This window comes from Tamandua tetradactyla, chromosome 15 (assembly GCF_023851605.1).
Source record: "Tamandua tetradactyla isolate mTamTet1 chromosome 15, mTamTet1.pri, whole genome shotgun sequence".
NCBI classification, from domain to species: Eukaryota; Metazoa; Chordata; class Mammalia; order Pilosa; family Myrmecophagidae; genus Tamandua; species Tamandua tetradactyla.
The window spans coordinates 14,951,557-14,969,026 of record NC_135341.1 but is presented as its reverse complement, the minus strand read 5'-3'; the positions used below and the strand labels follow the sequence as shown (position 1 = coordinate 14,969,026).

At 38.4% G+C, this 17,470-nt stretch overlaps 1 protein-coding gene across 9 annotated transcripts in view; it reads right to left on the bottom strand.

The window, feature by feature from the left end:
• Positions 1-11,426: 11,426 nt before the first annotated feature.
• FRMD4B (FERM domain containing 4B) overlaps positions 11,427-17,470 on the bottom strand; it is a 362,040-nt gene continuing 355,996 nt past the window's right edge. For 8 of the 9 annotated variants that reach the window (XM_077128740.1, XM_077128741.1, XM_077128735.1 and 5 more), the window contains 2 exons: positions 16,542-16,674; positions 11,427-13,124 (listed from right to left, as the gene is read on the bottom strand). In XM_077128740.1, coding sequence (XP_076984855.1) covers positions 13,001-13,124; positions 16,542-16,674 — 257 coding nt within the window. In that variant the 3' untranslated portion in view covers positions 11,427-13,000. The remainder of the gene's footprint in view (positions 13,125-16,541; positions 16,675-17,470) is intronic. The other variant, XM_077128736.1, reaches the window with a different exon arrangement.

Below are 17,470 nucleotides of genomic sequence, written 5' to 3'. Positions count from 1 at the left end.
CTTTCTTTCTTTCTTTCTTTCTTTTTTTTTTGAGACAGTCCTTTTCTAACAAGCTTCCAGGTGGTTTCCTTGCAGCTGGTCCGTGGACACTTTCAGTTGCCAGGAGCTGGAGCAGGGGTTCTCAGGATGCATGCCAATCACAGGGGCATCTGCTAAAATGCAGGGTCTCAGGATTCATCGTGTAGGTTTGGGGAGAGGGCCAGTATCTGCATTTTAACAGGTGCTTCTGCAGGGAACTGGAGAAGTATAACGAAACTTGAAAAATGATATGAAGTAGAGAGAAAAGGGGAAGGAGGAAATAAAAGTCAGAAAAGCATCTGATCACCATTCTGTCCTCAACATTTTGATCTGGTTGAGCTATCTTTACTTCAATGATATCTTTTACTTCAATTCAGGGTCATTTTGAATTAGAAGTTACCTCCCTGTTAAGTCTGTAATTTTATCTTATTTCAGAACTTTAAAAACACATCCTTTGTGATGAAAATTTTGGAACAAGATTCACAATATTGTGACTGCACTATCATTTAATTGTTCACTTCTTTTTCTTTCTTTCTTTCTTTTTTTTTTGTTTGCATGGGCAGGCACCAGGAATCGAACCTGGGTCTCCAGCATGGCAAGCAAGAACTCTGCTGAATTGTTCACTTTAAAATATCAATTTGTTATGTGAATGTTGCCCCAATTAAAAAAACATTTCAAAGGAGAAAATGCCACTTCCTTCTGATTTGGGTGATTTTTCCTCTTCATTTGGCATGTATACATCAATAAATGCTACAACACTTGGTGGCAAGAAATTGTTATCAGTCTTTTTTATTTAAATAAAACATGGTCCCCATGCTGTATTGAAACTTTTATGTATCCCAGAAAAGTCATATTCTTTAACTTTGATTCAGTTTTGCTGGGTGGGATCTCTGATGAAGTTGTTTCCATGGAGCTGTGATCCACCCAATTATGGGTGGTAACTTTTGATTAGGTAGTTTCCATAGAGATGTGTCTCCATCCATTCAAGGCAGGGTGGCTTACTGGAGCCCTTTAAGAGGGAGCCATTTTGGAAAAAGGTTCAGACCCAACAGAGTCCACACAGCCTACACAACCAGAGCCCTTTGGAGATGGAGAAGGAAAACGTCTTTGGGGAATCCTTATGAAATGAGAAGCCAGGAGAGAAAGCTAGTAGAAGTCGCCATGTGACTTCCCAGATGACAGAGCTGTTCCAGGTGGTATCAGCCTTTCTTAAGTGAAGATAACCTCTTGTTGATGCCTTAATTTTGACATTTTCACAGGCTTAGAACAGTAAACTTGTAATGCAATAAATTCCCTTTTAAAAAGCTGTCTTTTTAAAATTTCTGGAATTACATTCTGGTAGCTTTAGCAAGCCAAAGTAGTCCCTTATTTCTAAGAATTTACAGTCTAGGGGAGGGAGGGATACACGCACACACACACACGTAATTCTGAAATGGTGGGTAGTGAAAAATGTTAGGGAGCCATTCCAGGAAGGCTCTGTTCATCTGGGAGGGACCTGAGAAATTTTCAGTGGGTTGGTATGTCACAAATTAGAGATCGAAGCAATTTTCCACAAATCCACTGAGTCTATCTTTTATGTTCCGCTCTTATATAATTAAAAAAAAAATTTCTCAATTTTTTTTCAAATGGCAGTTCAAGCTAGCCTGGAAATACTTTTCCCTTCCCCATCTGCATGCGGCAACATCATTAGAAGAGGCAAACATGGACAATATATTTCATTTATAGAGCTTCAAGGAGTAAGAGTTGCTGATGTTTCAGCTCCAGGTGGGCAATATGATTACCAGTATTTTTTAAAAAATGAATTTCACATGCTCTCAATTGTTTTCATTGCATGATGGATAGAAGCAAGTCATTGGGGGCTCACAATATTGTTTCACCAAGGAAATAATTTATGTTGCCTGGAGCTGGAGATTTCAAAATAATAAATAACATTTGCAGGACACACAAACACACAGCACCCAAAGCATTTTCTCTCTTTTATTTCAACTCGGGCTTGTAATTTCTATACCAAAGCATCTTTGGCAAAGGCAAGAAGGAGGCTTTGTTAAAGTGAGGTGAAGCTCACACTGTCCCTTTGCCTTTAAGCCTAAGATACTAAGCCAGTTTCTGATATATTTTTGGTCCTTATCACTCTATCAAAGCTATTATTTCTGATCTGTGCTCAGTACAGAAATGATGGGCTTTATCCTGCAGATGTGTTCTATTTGGAAATGGTGAGCTTGATTTATTAAATGTCCTGCAGTGTTGGTGATAAGGGTAGGGGAGGGTGCCGGATAAAATACAGGATGTGCATGGGACATGGTCATAATAAAAATTATTTATTGTTTACCTCACATTCAGATTTAACTGAGAACCCTGTGTTTTTGTTTTCTAAATCTGGCAACTCTAAACACAAGAAAGGTGAAATTACACCCTGGAACAGGAAAACTTTAGCCTCATCACATGAGGATGGGGAGGTGTGAATAAGAAGGAAAGGGAAAAGCACAAGGTTTAGAATCATTCTCATCTGACTTTGATTTCTGGTTCTATGATTTAATTGCCTGAGCAGTCCCTCTGGGCCCCCTTTCTTGCATCTGTAAAATGGGCATCTATTACACTTGCTTCATCTGATTGTCAGAATTAAATATAAGTACAGTGCCAAGCCATATTAGAGTGCAAAGCAAAAGGAAAAATCAGTAATACTGACCCTAACTTCATTTATTTAAAATTTTGATATATTGTTCATCATGGATTTTTGCATAAATTTTTATTTTTTAAAATATTGCATTAAAAGATTAAATATCTGAAGAGATTGAAAAGATGGCCACATAGTAGGAGGAAATATTTGTAGAACACCCAGCTGGTAAAAGACTTGTATAAAAATATAAACTCTTAAAACTCAGCAATGAGAAATGAATATGATTGCTAACTCATAAAATTGATATCTCTTTTAGTCTCCAATATCTTAGAGCAACTAGAAATAAAAACCTAAAGTTATGGAATTGTAACCAATGCCAAATTCTGAAATCTGTTCTACAACTAGTTGTTGTGCTGTGCTTTGAAATTTATTGCTTTTTTTGTATATATGTTATTTTTCACAAAAAAAAGAAAAAAAAGTCAATTGTGATGATAAAAAATATTTATTCCTTCTGGCCACCTATATTCTGGAGTAGCTAGAAGGAAAAACCTGAGAGGATGGTAGCCCAAGACAAACTCTGGGATCTGTCCTATAACTACTTCTTGAAAAGTGCTTTGAAAACTATTGCTTTTTTTATTTCTTTGCTTTGTATATATGTTATACTATACAAGAAGAAAGTTAAAATATATACATATATACATATATACCTTAGCAATGAGAAAGGAAACAACTCAATTAAAAAATAGGCCAAAGCCGGTACAAGGGCAGTTCAGCGGGAGAATTCTCGCTTGCCACGTGGTGGACCTGGGTTCAATTCCCGGTCCATGCACTTCCCCCCAGAAAACCAAACAAACAAGAATTCAACAAATGGTGCTACAATAACAGGATACCCTCATTCATTGCTGGGGTGGCGGTGGGGGATGCAAATGTACATCCACTTTGGAAGAGAATTTGGCATTTTGTTACAAATTGAACACAAGTTGACCATACAATCGAGCAATCATGTGCCTTGGCATTTGTCCAAGTGAGTTGAAAATTGATGTCTACACAAACACCTGCAACTTTCTTCAAAAACACCCCAAATTGGAAACAACCAGGCTACCCTTCTTTAGGTGAATGGGTAACTGTGGTGCAGTCAGACAAAGTATTATTCAGCAATGAAAAACAACGACCCGTGAAGGTCCAGAAAGATATGATGGAAACTTAAATGCATATTTCTAAGTGCCAGAATCCAGTCTGAAGAAGCTACATATCATATGGGGCTAACTATATGACCTTATGGGAAAGTCATAAGGTAAAAAGATCAGTGATTGTAGAGGTTCAAGGGATGGGGAAGGATTATGAAGTAGAGTACTGGGCATTTTTAAGGAAGTGAAACTGTTCCATTTGAGAAGGCAGTAGTGGGTACAGAACACGATTCATTTGTTGAAGTCCATAGAACTGTATAATATTGCGTTGAATCCTAATGTAAAGAATAAGTTTAGTTAATAATAATTTATCAGTAATGGTTTATCTAATGGTAGTTGGCATCTGTGTCTACGAGCAGTTCCTGGGTACAACCATTTCCTACTTTCCACTTCTGGGGTTCAGTAAAGAAGGATTCTTCAAGTAAGGTGTCGCTGTCCAAAAGTACCGTACTGACCTAGAGACTACTGCTTTGTTCCCCACTGTTGTAGAGAAAACTAGAGAGAACTGTATTTTTCAATAAACTTTTCCTGTGTGAAACAGCAAAAGTAACAAATATGCAAGCTGTTAACAATAAGAGGAACTGTACTTTGTGCACAATTTTTCTGTAAACCAAAAACTGTTCTAAAAAAGTCTATTTAAAAGTTTAAAAAAATTACTTATCCTGATAACCAAATTTCTTTGGGGCTCCTTAAATTTTGTGCCTAAGCGAGTACCTCACTGGCCTTACCCTAATCCCAGACCTGGCACGTCCCTGGCACAGATTAGGCATTTAATGAATGTTAAATACCATAAAAATTAACTCAGCAGTCTCTTACATTCCACTAACTTGCAGTATCACATTGGAAAAGAATAATGACCGCTAACATTTATCAGGGCTTCCTCTTTCCAAGGCACTGTGCTGATAAGCCCCTTAAGTGCATAATTCTATTGAATCCTTACAATTCTCTGAGATCCTTGTAATTATTATTTCTCTTTTATAGAAAAGTGATTGCCTACAGAGATTAAAAACAACTTCCCCAAGAAGACACAGCTACTAAATTGAGTTGCCAAAGCCTTAGAGATCGAGTTTCTTCCTTCAGGGCTACTGAAACTTGTTTGTACGTCTAGCATTGGAACTCAGGTGCAAGGAATCCAGAGTGCAGCTGCTCATCGGAAACCTCCTGCCTGTGATAACCCAGGCCGGCCTCCAGGTGTCCTCACTGACCAATTTTATAAGTGCCCGAATTGTAGGCCAGAGAAATCAAGCTTTGAGGAAAGGTTTTCTCAGGCCTTCTTGTGCCTGCTTACAGATCAAATGGGGCTGACCTAGGGTTTGGTGCCCCAATATGAAAAAAGGCGCTGAGATTGAGCTGAGCCACCCCTCCAAGGGCCGGGAAGGGGCAATCCGTATTTCCCTAGCGCACAGCTTGCACCTGTGAAATCCACAAGTGCTTCTCGAGCATCTGTATCACCTGGGCAGGGGCCCGGCAGGTAGGGTTGCCATGCATTCATATCTGCAGAACATGTCCTGTAATTAATGATTTCATCCAGTGTCTTGCATTAATTTTGTCTATTAGCCTTACATGCCCTGTAATCAGCCTTTTCCAATAAATCACAAAAATTTGGCAAGTAGAGCAATTTTTCAAATTTAACCGGGCATCCTGGGTTTTCATTTGCTAAATCTGCCCACCTTACTGGCAGGCGAGTTTGTGTTCTTATGCATATAAAAGGAGAGGTTGCAGCCTCAGAGCCAGCAGCAGGGCTACGACCAGGGCAAAGGGGGCACACTCTCAGGGTCCCAGCCATGCAGGTGAGCTGGGCCTGAAAGTTCAGGAAACACCTAAATTGGCTTGACTCGTCAAGTTATACTTTTATAGAACCTCCTCCCACAGTGGGTTCCAGAAGCACCAGTGCATACTTTACAAAGTTCCTGTGCTATGCCTTTGGGAAGTAAGAGCTAGACCTGGGTACCTTTTAGATACATAATTTAGGCAGACTCCTTAACCCTTCTGAACTTTTGTCGGGATTAATAATCATAAAATAGCTATAAGGGTTAAGTAAGAAACATCCAGGTGCCTACAACTGTGCCCAGACATAATAAAACCTAGACAATAAGAAATTATTCCAGAGTTGTCATTTCATTGACTAAACTAAGACAGTGAAAATACCTAGAACCTCAGCTTTCTGGATTTTGTTTGACACTCAACATCATTTCACCTTTTGTCAGGAAATAGTTTACACTGTGAAACATCTGCTAGGGGCTAGATGCTGTGCTGAGCTTCTTCTATGCATTATTTCATTCAGCCCACACAATACCCTTGTGTTTTGGGTTGAATTATGTTCCCCCAAAAGATATCTTGAAGCCCTAACTCCCAGCACCTTGGAATATGGCCTTGTTTGGAATTGGGATCATTGCAGATGGATTTAGTTAGGATGTGGTCTTACTAGGGTACGGTGGGCCACACTCTAATAATGACTATTGTCCTTTTAAGAGGAGGGAAATTTGCACACCTAGATGCACAGAGGAGAAGGCCACGTGAAGATGGAGGCAGAGATTGGAGTGATGTAGCCACAAGCCAAGGAACACCAAGGATTGCCTGCAAACACCAGAAGCTAGAAGAGACAAGGAAAGATTCCCTTCTGCAGGTTTCAGGGGGAGCAGGGTCCTGCCCACACCTCAATTTCAGACTTCTGGTATTCAGAACTGTGAAACAATAAACTTCTGTTGTTTTAAGCCACCCAGGATGTGGTACTTTGTTAGAACAGCCCGAGGAAACTAGTGCACTTTGCAGGATGTGTATTGGATAGAGTTGGTAATAGAAATTCACGAAGCCAGCGAGAGGTGAGGCTGGGATTCCTGAGCCCGGCAGTCTGTCTCCAGATCTGCCTGACTTCAAAGTCCACACACTTAACCACTGCTTCATAAAGATGGTGTTGCCTGCCCATCAGCGCCCAGAAAGTCTTCTTGCATGATAATTGAAGGGCTGCTGGCAATGCCCTTCCCAGTCTGGGGCTGCCAGCATCCCTGATGATATCTTTCTCACTATGGCTTCCCAATCTTTCATCTCCATTTTCTTCTGAAAAGGAAAAAAGCTAGAATGGTTTCCCGAGAAAAGTTCTATGTGCATATACGTTGGGAGGGGAGAGTGGTGGTGGTGGGGAGGCTGCAGTGCTTGTCAGTTTCATTCACTAACATCACAAGCCTTCCAAGTGCATTTCTCAAATGCCACTGTTTCCTTTTTCTCCTTTTTGCAAAGGTAATTTCCAGCCAGGCAGCTGTTAACTGGCCTTCATTAGGAATATCGACAAGCCACACCCTGACCAGAACTGTCTGGATTGCGTATCTTGAAAACCCACAACCTGTGGGCTGCCCTGAATTGACCTTTTCCCTGGTTATCTTGACCCTGCAGGTCTGATTTCCAACCCTGCCTTTGAATCTTTCTTTCTTCCTCCCTAAGCTTACTCTTGTTTGCTCTTTCCCTCTTCTCTTTTCATTTCCGTTCATCTCCTCTTAAGGGTGGTGCTAGGTGAGCAATCGTTTTTGTCCAATATGGTGGTTAATAAAGAGCATGAGATTTAGAGGCAGCTTTACCACTTACCGTGTGGCCGTGGTAACAAGGTACAGAAACTTTCTGAGCCTCCCTCTTTTTATCCTTATCTGGAGTACCACCACCTTTGTCCCACTTAACCCGTTACTGGAACTTTCTTATCTGTACTTCTTTGTTTCTGATAGAATCTGTCCTTGCAGTCTTTTAGTTTCTAAAACTGGCCATGCTTCTCCTAGACTTAGGGCCTTGGTGAATGCTTTTCTCTTTACCCTGAGAGAGAGCTTCTTTTCCTTTTTGCTTACCTGGATCTTTTCTAACCGATGCCCAAGTCAAGGCTTAAGCATCACCTCCTCAGAGGGACCCATGGTATCCCACCAATTTAAGGTATTATCAAAACCCCCCTCTTTTCTTTCCCCACCCCTGGCTATCATCAGACTAGTGAACATTTTAGGCTATTCAAATTGTTTACTTCTGCCCTGTGCTTCTCCCTTTTTGGAGTGTAAGCCTCCAGAAAACAGAGCCCCTCGTATCCTCACTGCCCAGGGTGAGGACTGACTGATGCAGAGCGGATGTCCTAATATTTATTGGATATATGGTTTTTCCAATCAAGTACAATCTCACCCTCTTCCTCCCCTGCAAACGATCCTCCCCCTACAAAATCGGGAATCTCTGCTTTAAACATTGGGAAGCAGCATCCCCAAAAGTTAGTATAATACCTTTTCCTAGGTAAATCACCCATGGTTTCTCAGCACAATTACTTTTGGCATCTAGGTGGGAAGATTTTGCTGTGTGGGATCACCCCAGGCATTGCACTATGTCTAATGTCCCTGGCCTCTAAATAGCAGTAATACCCTCACATCTTTGGGAAATACAAAAGTGATAAAATAGTAGCAAACAGGCTTGTTTTGTTTTTAATGTATTAATAAAAATTGAGCTAAGGCATGGCATGTCCAGCTCCATAGCAAGTGGTGCAGCCCCAGTTGAAAATCACAGGCCTTTTAAAACTGGGTACTTCATGAATATTACAAGCATTCAAGAAAAGGAAACTACGAAGTAGAATTCAGAAGTGAGGCCAACACCCATCCCTCTCCTGGCCCCAGTTTATTGTTCTCGCCAAGGCTGCTGATAGTGAAAAGCAAAAGGAAATGGACGGAAATTGTGCATGTATTTTAAGAACAGCAATACATATCATCAAAACAAATCTTGTGTACATATTGCTTTTTTTTTTTTCCTTTCGGGGAGATGGACATCTTCATGGAATCTTGAAAGGTAAAGACACTCTGCTGGGGGGCTTGGATTCTAACCCGAGATTAATCTCAGATTCACTCTTTCCACAGAGAATCAAGAGTGAAGCCCACAAGCACACATAGCTGATAGAGCTGAATTCCGAGAGGGCACTTACTGCTCTGTAGATGAGCACATAAACTCTTCCTATTATCATACTGCCCTAGAGCTATTAAACACAGAAAGGGATCAATAGATATTTTCAGTGCTGCCAATCAATATTTGGTTCGTTATAGTTATCTGAAATTGTAACGTGTATTCACTGGTATGAAACATTCTATTGACTGGAAAGCAATTAGAAAACTGTACTTGGTCAATTGAAGAATTTGCACAATGATAAATTATACAGTGCTGTGGGCGGGCACCCAGGATTCTAGTCAAGGACTATCTTGACCTGGGTTTGGATTTAGGTCTGACTCTGCTCTTCTGTCACTGGTAATTGATGGAGAATTGTATCGATTATCTTTAAGAATAGCTAATGAGCAAAGTGAGCTGGATGTGCCATGCCTTAGCTCAATTTTTAATACATTAAAAACAAAACAAAACAAACCTGTTCGCTATTATTTCTCCCTTACTGCGGAGAAACTGAGGAAAACATTCGTCGAACAAGGTGGTTGGAGTTTAGCATCTGGGGTTTGGCAAATCAGGACTTATTTCCTGTTTTTTCCCCCCCAATAGCCTCATGGCCTTTGGCAAGTTACTTAACCTCTCCAATTCTTAGATTCTCTATCTGTAAAATGGAGGTACTAGTAATACCTACCTCATTGGGCTTTTGTGAGGCTCAAATGAGCACATGTATACAGGGCATTTTTGCACACTGGCCTGGTACACGTTAAACTAGGATTCAATAAATGACAATTCATTCATGCAGCAGAGCAGAAAAGACCTAAGGGCATCCAGGGGAGCCAATCAGAAAAGGGTGAAAAACACAGGAGATGAGAGGCTTGCCAAACTGGACCGACAGGTGAGTTCTGCGTTGTCTTCTGGACGCCACGTATGTGTTATAAGATTTTTCTCTTTGGGAAAGGACTTCATATCCATGCCCTGTGAGATAACAGGGAACAACTAATGGCTTGTTTTATGAACAAGCACTGCTAAAGCACCTTCATTGCTGTAACTCTAGGCTTAGGCCTACTCCAAGCATGGTCTGTAATCCCTGCTATTGAACCTTGGAGAAAGGCAAATGCAGAAAATGAGAGTCAGCATTTAGAAACTTTGCAATTTGACAGAGAAATTTTGTCTCTTGAATCTAGTAATAATCAGGAATGTGTATTTTTGTATCTCTTTTAATTTCACTTCTCTGGTAATAACACTTTTTTTTGTATGCTATATTCTTTTCCCATGCAAGTATCCCCTTATTGCAGCACCATTTGTTGAATTTTTGTTTGTTTGTTTGGGAAGTATATGGGCCAGGAACTGAATCTGGGTCTCCAGCATGGTGGGCAAGAATTCTACCACTGAGCTATCCCTGCACCCCTCTGGTAATACACTTTTACTTTACAAAACTGTAGCTCCACAATGGATTCAAAGTTTAAAGTCATTACTCTGATTATGAAGGCTGCTAGAGACTGACAGGGAAACTCTTTAGTCTGAACCATTATTCCAAAGAACAGGTCAAACTAATCATTTAATGACAATTCTGGAATTATTATTGCTTATATGTATAGAAGGAAAAATTTTGAAGAATTTTCTCAAATATATGGAAAAAATCAAGGAAGGTACAGCAATTTTTCAAATCACTTTATGAAACATACTACCTTAGGAGGTTGATCAATATGTATCAATACAGAGCAAGGCCCAAGTAATGCTATGTAAAAAAATAAATTGTAGAACTGTCATTGTAAAATGATGTTCTTTAAAAGAAAAGACTATACACATAGAAAAAAAATCGGAAACAACATGCACTAAGTTCACAATCAATACATCTGGGGCTGTGAGATTGCAGGGCACAATTAAGTTTTTATGTTAGGTATTTGTTTCAGATTTGAGTTAAAACTTTTTACCATTAATTTATGATATTTTACGATAATAAAGAGAATGCTTACATGTTGAAAATTTACCTTTACCACTTTTTGGTTTTAAAATAAGCATACCAATAATGTGGTTGAGATATTTTTTTTTCAAAAAGATATGGGGGAAATCATGCAGTAGGCCTGCTGTGCTTCCAAATCTATGCCTTCTTTTCCTGCTTGGAAGACAAATACTATTTTCCCTTTCAAGGCATACTTCCAATTTTGAGCATATCATTTCTTAAATAGGCATATGTTTTCAAGTAAGATATACACACAGAAATATCAATATTAAGGTTTTCCTATAGTTCATTGCCCAGGCCCTTCTCCCCAGTATGCAGGATCAAAAGCTGTCAGGTGAAATATTTTCTTGGATTTAAAAGATCTTGCTTGCTTGCCAGTCAGTGAAAGCACTCTGAATTATCTCTTACAAATAAACGACATTCCCAAGATTAGGAAGCATAGAAATTTGCATCTATCTTTCTCAGTGAGGCAATAATCTACCATATTTTATCAATTCTGAGACTTTATTGTAAGACACAGCATTATTTTATGTTTCACTAAGAAAGAAAAAAAAAACACTGCCAATTCAGCTAGGACACACCATCAATTGAAAGATGCCTTCCAATTTCACAGATGTAAATATGAAGAAAAGTGCATTTGGAGTCAATAAAATATGGTAATACTATAAGTAAAAATCTGAAATCTTGCCCAATATGATTACTTGAAACAGGGAGCATTTTAAGCTGCTTTGTATGAACCCTGAAAATATACACGTAAACATTTTCAGTAGCACACCTTTAGTTTATTGACCTATGTAAAAAAAATAATAGGTCTTAAAAAGTCAGAACAGTAAAAGAATATGCAAAAAGGTATTTCTGTTTCTAGAAGGCTATACAAATATGCAAAAGGGAATAAGTTATCTTTTTTTTTTTGCATCTGTTTTCTTCCAGTTTTTTTTCCAAACTTCATTTCTAATGATACAAATGACAAGGACCAGTTTAACAAATCATCTTTATGTATATATTACATGCTTTGGAATATAGATAGAAAATGTTCCAAAAAAGTTGTTCAGAAATGTCTCTTCACAATATGAACAAGAACCTGTATAAAAGGGGGCAAAGGAGCACCTTTTATGGAATTATGAAGCAGAATAAAGATGATACAAAAGATTCAATCTGGAATATGGAATCATTCGTTCTAAAAAAGAAACATCTACAGAAAACCATAGTTAATTAGTTCCTCCAAGAAAAGTATGAGGTAGTTTTAGCCTCATAATTAAATCTACTGCAGCTTGGAGTGTTTTTGTTTGTTTGTTTTATGACTGATCTTACTTCTGTCACTTGGTGACTTCGAACTACCTGTGGAATCCAGATAATGCTTCATTTTCTAATGTTTACCATTTTAAGGCACACGATTCATCTAAAGTGATGTGGTTTTAATTTTTGCTGTTTTGGGGTTCTTTTTGAATCACCTTCAAATACTTTTTCAAACTCACGATTATAAACACTTTCCATATCAAGTCTGCCGTTTCAAATGACAGCCAGGTTGGAGAGCTACCAGCTTGAATAATTAACAGTTCATTATGCATTTGGTGTGGAAAGAAAAAAGGAGCTCAATGAAATTGTACCTTAGAAAATTCTCCAAGCAGAGTTTATCAATTATTCAGTGGACTGCTTCATTTTCCCCAAACTGCTACTATAAAGTTATATTACAGGATGCTACAGCAATGAGTCTTTCCAGAACCCATTTTACGGTGTTTATGAAAAACATCACTCTTTAAAATATCCTAAAAACATTTACACTCATTCAGAACTTCATGAAAATCCAACTTCTCTCTTCAAGTAATTTTCCAATACTGTTTTGATTTGTCCATGTCCGTGGAGAAATAGCGCGTGATTCTTTATCCCCTCACAAATTCAAACGTGTGATGGTGAGCAATGACTAAGGAGCTTCAGGTTTCCCGTCTCTCCTCATTCTGAATTGTGCTCTGACATGTCCCCTTTCCTTCTTTCCTACTGGAGACCCTTACCACATGTTTCACAGTTTTGATGTTTCCCTTCAATAACTTTTATTCTCTTAGAAAAAAGTGCTTGCTACTGACAAAGCCTTCCAACTGGGTCCTCTCTTGTCATCAGTTCCTTGCTCTGCTAGATTTAGTGCTGGGAGCTTAAAGGTCATCTTTCAGGGACTTTGTACTGCTTTGTGCGGATTCACTTCCAGGGCCGCTGAAGTCTTCTCTTCCACCTCTGATGCTTTGGGGTATCTAAAGCCAATGGCCTCCTGGGAAGAGGAACCGGTTTTGCAAGGCACGCTAGTGTCAGATGCAGTGGCTGGTCAAGATGTTCAACTGCAGTTCAGACTAATGTTCCAGGCTTTGAATCTTCATGCCAAAAGAGCCTCTGCTCGTTACTCTCCAAGCTGCCTCCCAACTGGTGTCCATCCGTACTGTCCAGTTGACTGGTCCCCGTGTACTGTCTACTGAAGGAAACAAAAAAAGTTACTACTACGAGTGTCACTTTTGCTAAGAGTACAGAGACTACTACATCCAAAGAAGTTAGTAGAAAGCACTGTTAAGAACGTTTATCCAGAACTTGGAAATAAGGTGAAGGATGACTGTGACCTTTCAATATCCTACTGGAGTACTGTCTAACAGGCCCATGCAAGGATTACTTCATTCTCTGGGAGACACTCCTCTGTTCATTATTTACCTTTGATTAGGACCCAGACTGTGGGAGATTGCATGTTGACATAGATTTTTGTTGGGAAGAAATACAAATAATTTCTGACTGGCAGAAAAGATTATAGCTTCAGTTCTATCACCCTATTGGATGTAAACTGGTTTTGCATCTAATTTAGTAATATTCTCAGATTCTCTCTTTCAGTGTGTCGAAATCAGTCTCTCTTGAATTCTCTTTGAACCAACTCTACCATTTCTGCTAGTTCTCTCATTAATGAGTGAAAGAGATCTTTGGCACATGCCGATTTTCAGTTGCTGTGAGTCATATTTTTAACTTCTAAAAAGTACACTTAGCACATTTTAAGATTCTTCAAATTAAGGGAATATATTAGATGCCTTCCTCAGAGACAAAGGAATATTTTTAGGGGGACATGTCGGGGCATCTTGGGACACTGCTTCACACTTATAAGTCAAGTGTAAACTGACAGCAAACAGCATGGCATTTAAAAACCATAGGCACACTTGGATGGTATATACAAACAACAGCATTCTATTATGCAAATAAATACAACCTCACCCTTATTATAGTAGGTTAAAATAGGTTAGATAGTTAGTAGATTTTCAAAAAATTTATTTTCATGTTTTAATAAAGGTGACAAAAAGCCTCTGGAAGAAGAGAGGGAAAAGTACTATGCAATTCTAAGTATTTAGTGTTTTCATCTAACATAAAAACAAAGTCAGATTTCATAACCTCACACATCAGCCAGAGCAAGCAAAACTCCTGCTATGCAAGAAGCAACACACAAATGTAAGGGGCAGTACTTACTACAGCTGGCTACACTTAGTAAAAGAGAATTTAAAACTGATCTCATTTCTGAAGACACAACCATTCTCCGGGACAGAAGCCCTTGGTTTTGCCTAGTGGTAGGTAGAATTAGATAAGGAAGAGGAAGGGAAATGGAAATCAGGAAGTAAAAGTAAAAAAGTTATTTGAAAACACAGTTTTAGAGCAAATTTCTAAAGCTTTATGAACGATTTCTTTTTCTGTTACTAGGCCAAGTTAAATTTTAAAATTCCTAATTTTAAAAAATCCTAAGTAAATAGTAAATAAATTATTAGAAATAAGCACTCCCATACTCTCTGGTTGGGATGGTAAATTGGCAAATCTTTCTGGGAAGTGAGAGCTTAAAAAAAAAAACATTTTAATTTAATCCATGAATTCTTATTGCAATGTATCCTGAGGAAATAATTTAGATTTCAGACAAATATTCTGCACACAAATATTTATAGCAGAATGATTACAATAAAAGAAGAAAATCTGAAAACTACTCAGATGATCAAAAAAAGAAGGGATTGTTAAGTAAAAGATGGCATGCAAATTGAGTGAAATATATTGGCCAGATAAAATAATGGTTTATAGAGTTTTTCAAGAACATGGGAACATGATTATAACCAAGTTAAAAAACCAGGATGTAGAATTTCAGATAAAACATCACACACATAAAAGCGTATATGTATATATATCATTATGACCTTGTTTTAAAAAAATATTTTAAAAAATAGAAGAAAGGGGTGAAAAATGTTAATAGTTGGCTACTCTCAGAATGGTGGAATTATGAGTAAACTATTTCCAACTTATTTGTCCTTTTATTTTCCACAGTGAGCTCATATATTATACACAAACACACAATAGGGATCTTTAAATAGCTTCTAATTTCCTGAACACTGTGTCTCTTTTTGACATCAGACTGCCTTATCAAGCCATCTTGGGTCAGCTAAAATAGACTGGCAAACTAAATAAGAAACAAATTTTCTCTAAGAATATTTAGTATTACCTTTTTGAGTTCAATGAAACTGCTCTTAAGGATATTAACACTATCTTATGCACTGAATGTTTTATTTCATTTCTGAGTTAAAAAAAAAAAGGAAAAGCAGAAATTATACAAATGGGAAAGCTCTTTGCAAAAAGTATTATACAAAATTATTAGAGCTGAACCGAAAAAGTTCAGCTCAAATTTTGGGCCAACGCCAGTTTGATTCTCATGCCTACTCATTTTTTAAGCCTTAATTACAGAAGTCCAAGCTATCTGATGTTTTCTGAGGTTTATTTTCATTAGAATTCTATTTTGAGCAACACCCTTTGTTGACTTGAGACAACTGGCCTAATATTTTAAGCCAAGAAAAACTCCTGCTGAATGCGGAGATAAAAATAAGCCTTTTGGAGTTGACTATTTCTAATCTGTTTCTGGCAGTAAGTGCTTTAACAAAAAACTGTGAACCTCTTCAATTCATCAGTATAGAGACCACTCTAAGTGATAGTCTGTGTAAATCTGATACGCCTGAAGCATTCTGATATAAAGAGGGCAAAATTAAATTTTCTACAAAAAATCAGAAACTGTTTTATTTCTTGGCACCATGGATATGGATTTTATTCTGAGAAAGTGATAGGGAAAAATCACCTCTTTAAACCTACCCCCACCTGTGTGAGAATTGAAAACATATGATTAACTTTGCAAGATAAAGTTTTAAAATCGCATTTTTACAAATCATTCCTGTATATTTCCTCTAAAGGTTTACAAAGAACTACTTTTACAAAGAGGACAGCTGGTTGCGTCTGTTGCTTCTTAAAGAACATAGGGTCAGACACAAAAAGGCAGCAAATGTTTGAAATCAAGCCCACCAACTGTCTATTAGGAATCTTGGTATGAACAGCCCTTTTTGGAGTAGAGATATTTTGTATTGACTTTCAGCCAAATGATTTTTTTCCCCCTGCAATGTTCCAGAAGAGTCTACAAGGGACATATCAACAATAATACAGTCTCAAATACTGCAATTAAAAAAAACCCAAAAACTTCAGACTCAGAATTTTAATGTATAGAACTTCAAGAACAGAATCAAATATGAAGGAGCTAGATCAAAGGTCAGCAGACTTTTCTTAAAGGACTAGGTAGTAAGTCTTTTCAGCTTTGCAGGCCATAGTTCTCACCTACTCAGCTCTTCCCTTGAAAGACACCGCGGATCATATGTAAGTGAATGTGCATGGCTGTTTCCCAATAAAACTTTAGGTGTAAAAACAGCTGGTAGCTGGATTTGGTCTATGGGCCATAGTTCTCCATCCTCTGAGGTTATATTACTTAGTGTTCAAAAAGTAAAGGAAGAGCCCTACATTCATTTGAAGAGGAACAGGCTACTAGGATTTTAGAGCATCGCTTCCTCACCTGCTTGGAGAAGGCAGAGGGTTATAGACATTGCCATAGCAACTGGTATAAGGAGAATGTGCGGGGGTCTCATATTCAGATAGCCCTATGGTTGTCTGGGTCCTCCAGCTCCCAGAAGCATTTGTAGAAGACACTAGAAATGAAAACGAAAAGAGATAAAGTTACTGGAAATATTCAAAATGAAAAAATCTTTAAGTCATGTAGATTCATATATTATGGCCAAATGGCACTCAGAGTAGAGATTAACAGCCAGGGCTTGGAATCAACAGGGTTCCTATTCCGACTTAGTCCCAAACTGGCTGCGTGACCTTAGGGAAATAGTTTTTCCTCTTTAAGCTCAGTTTCTTTATCTGTAAAGTGGAAATAATAGTATAAATGTATCCTCTAAATGGTTGATAATATGAGAACCTTTAGCACAGTGCCTGGCACAGAGTAAGCACTCAACAAATGTGATTATCCCTAATGGGAAAAAAAAGTTAATGGAAACACATACTGTAAAAAATAACTCAGTGAAACTAGGAAATAAAACAACCTTTCACGTATTGAAAGAACTTTCTCATTCCGGCAACAGTGGCCAGGTCCACAAGGCTTCAGTCATACAGATATGGTGAGGAGTTTGAGCATCTTGGGGCTTTTGGAGGGAAAGCATTCCATAACCTGACTTGTGGAGACTTGCCTGTCTCTCAGCCAAATTAACATTAGCAGCTAACTAGCAGGATCAAGGCGTATTTTTGCCTTAAATAAAAAAGAGGAGGGAATTTGCAATGAAGAACTTCAGAAAGAAGTTTTTCTTCAGAAAGAAAGAGATTTTAGTCTACAGAAGGACTGAACTGGAACAAGACAAGGGCATAATTTAGGGGCAAAGTTCAATAAATGCCTCACTGTTGGGCATCTGTTGGCTTCCTTATCAAACTAGTTCTGCTCCCCAC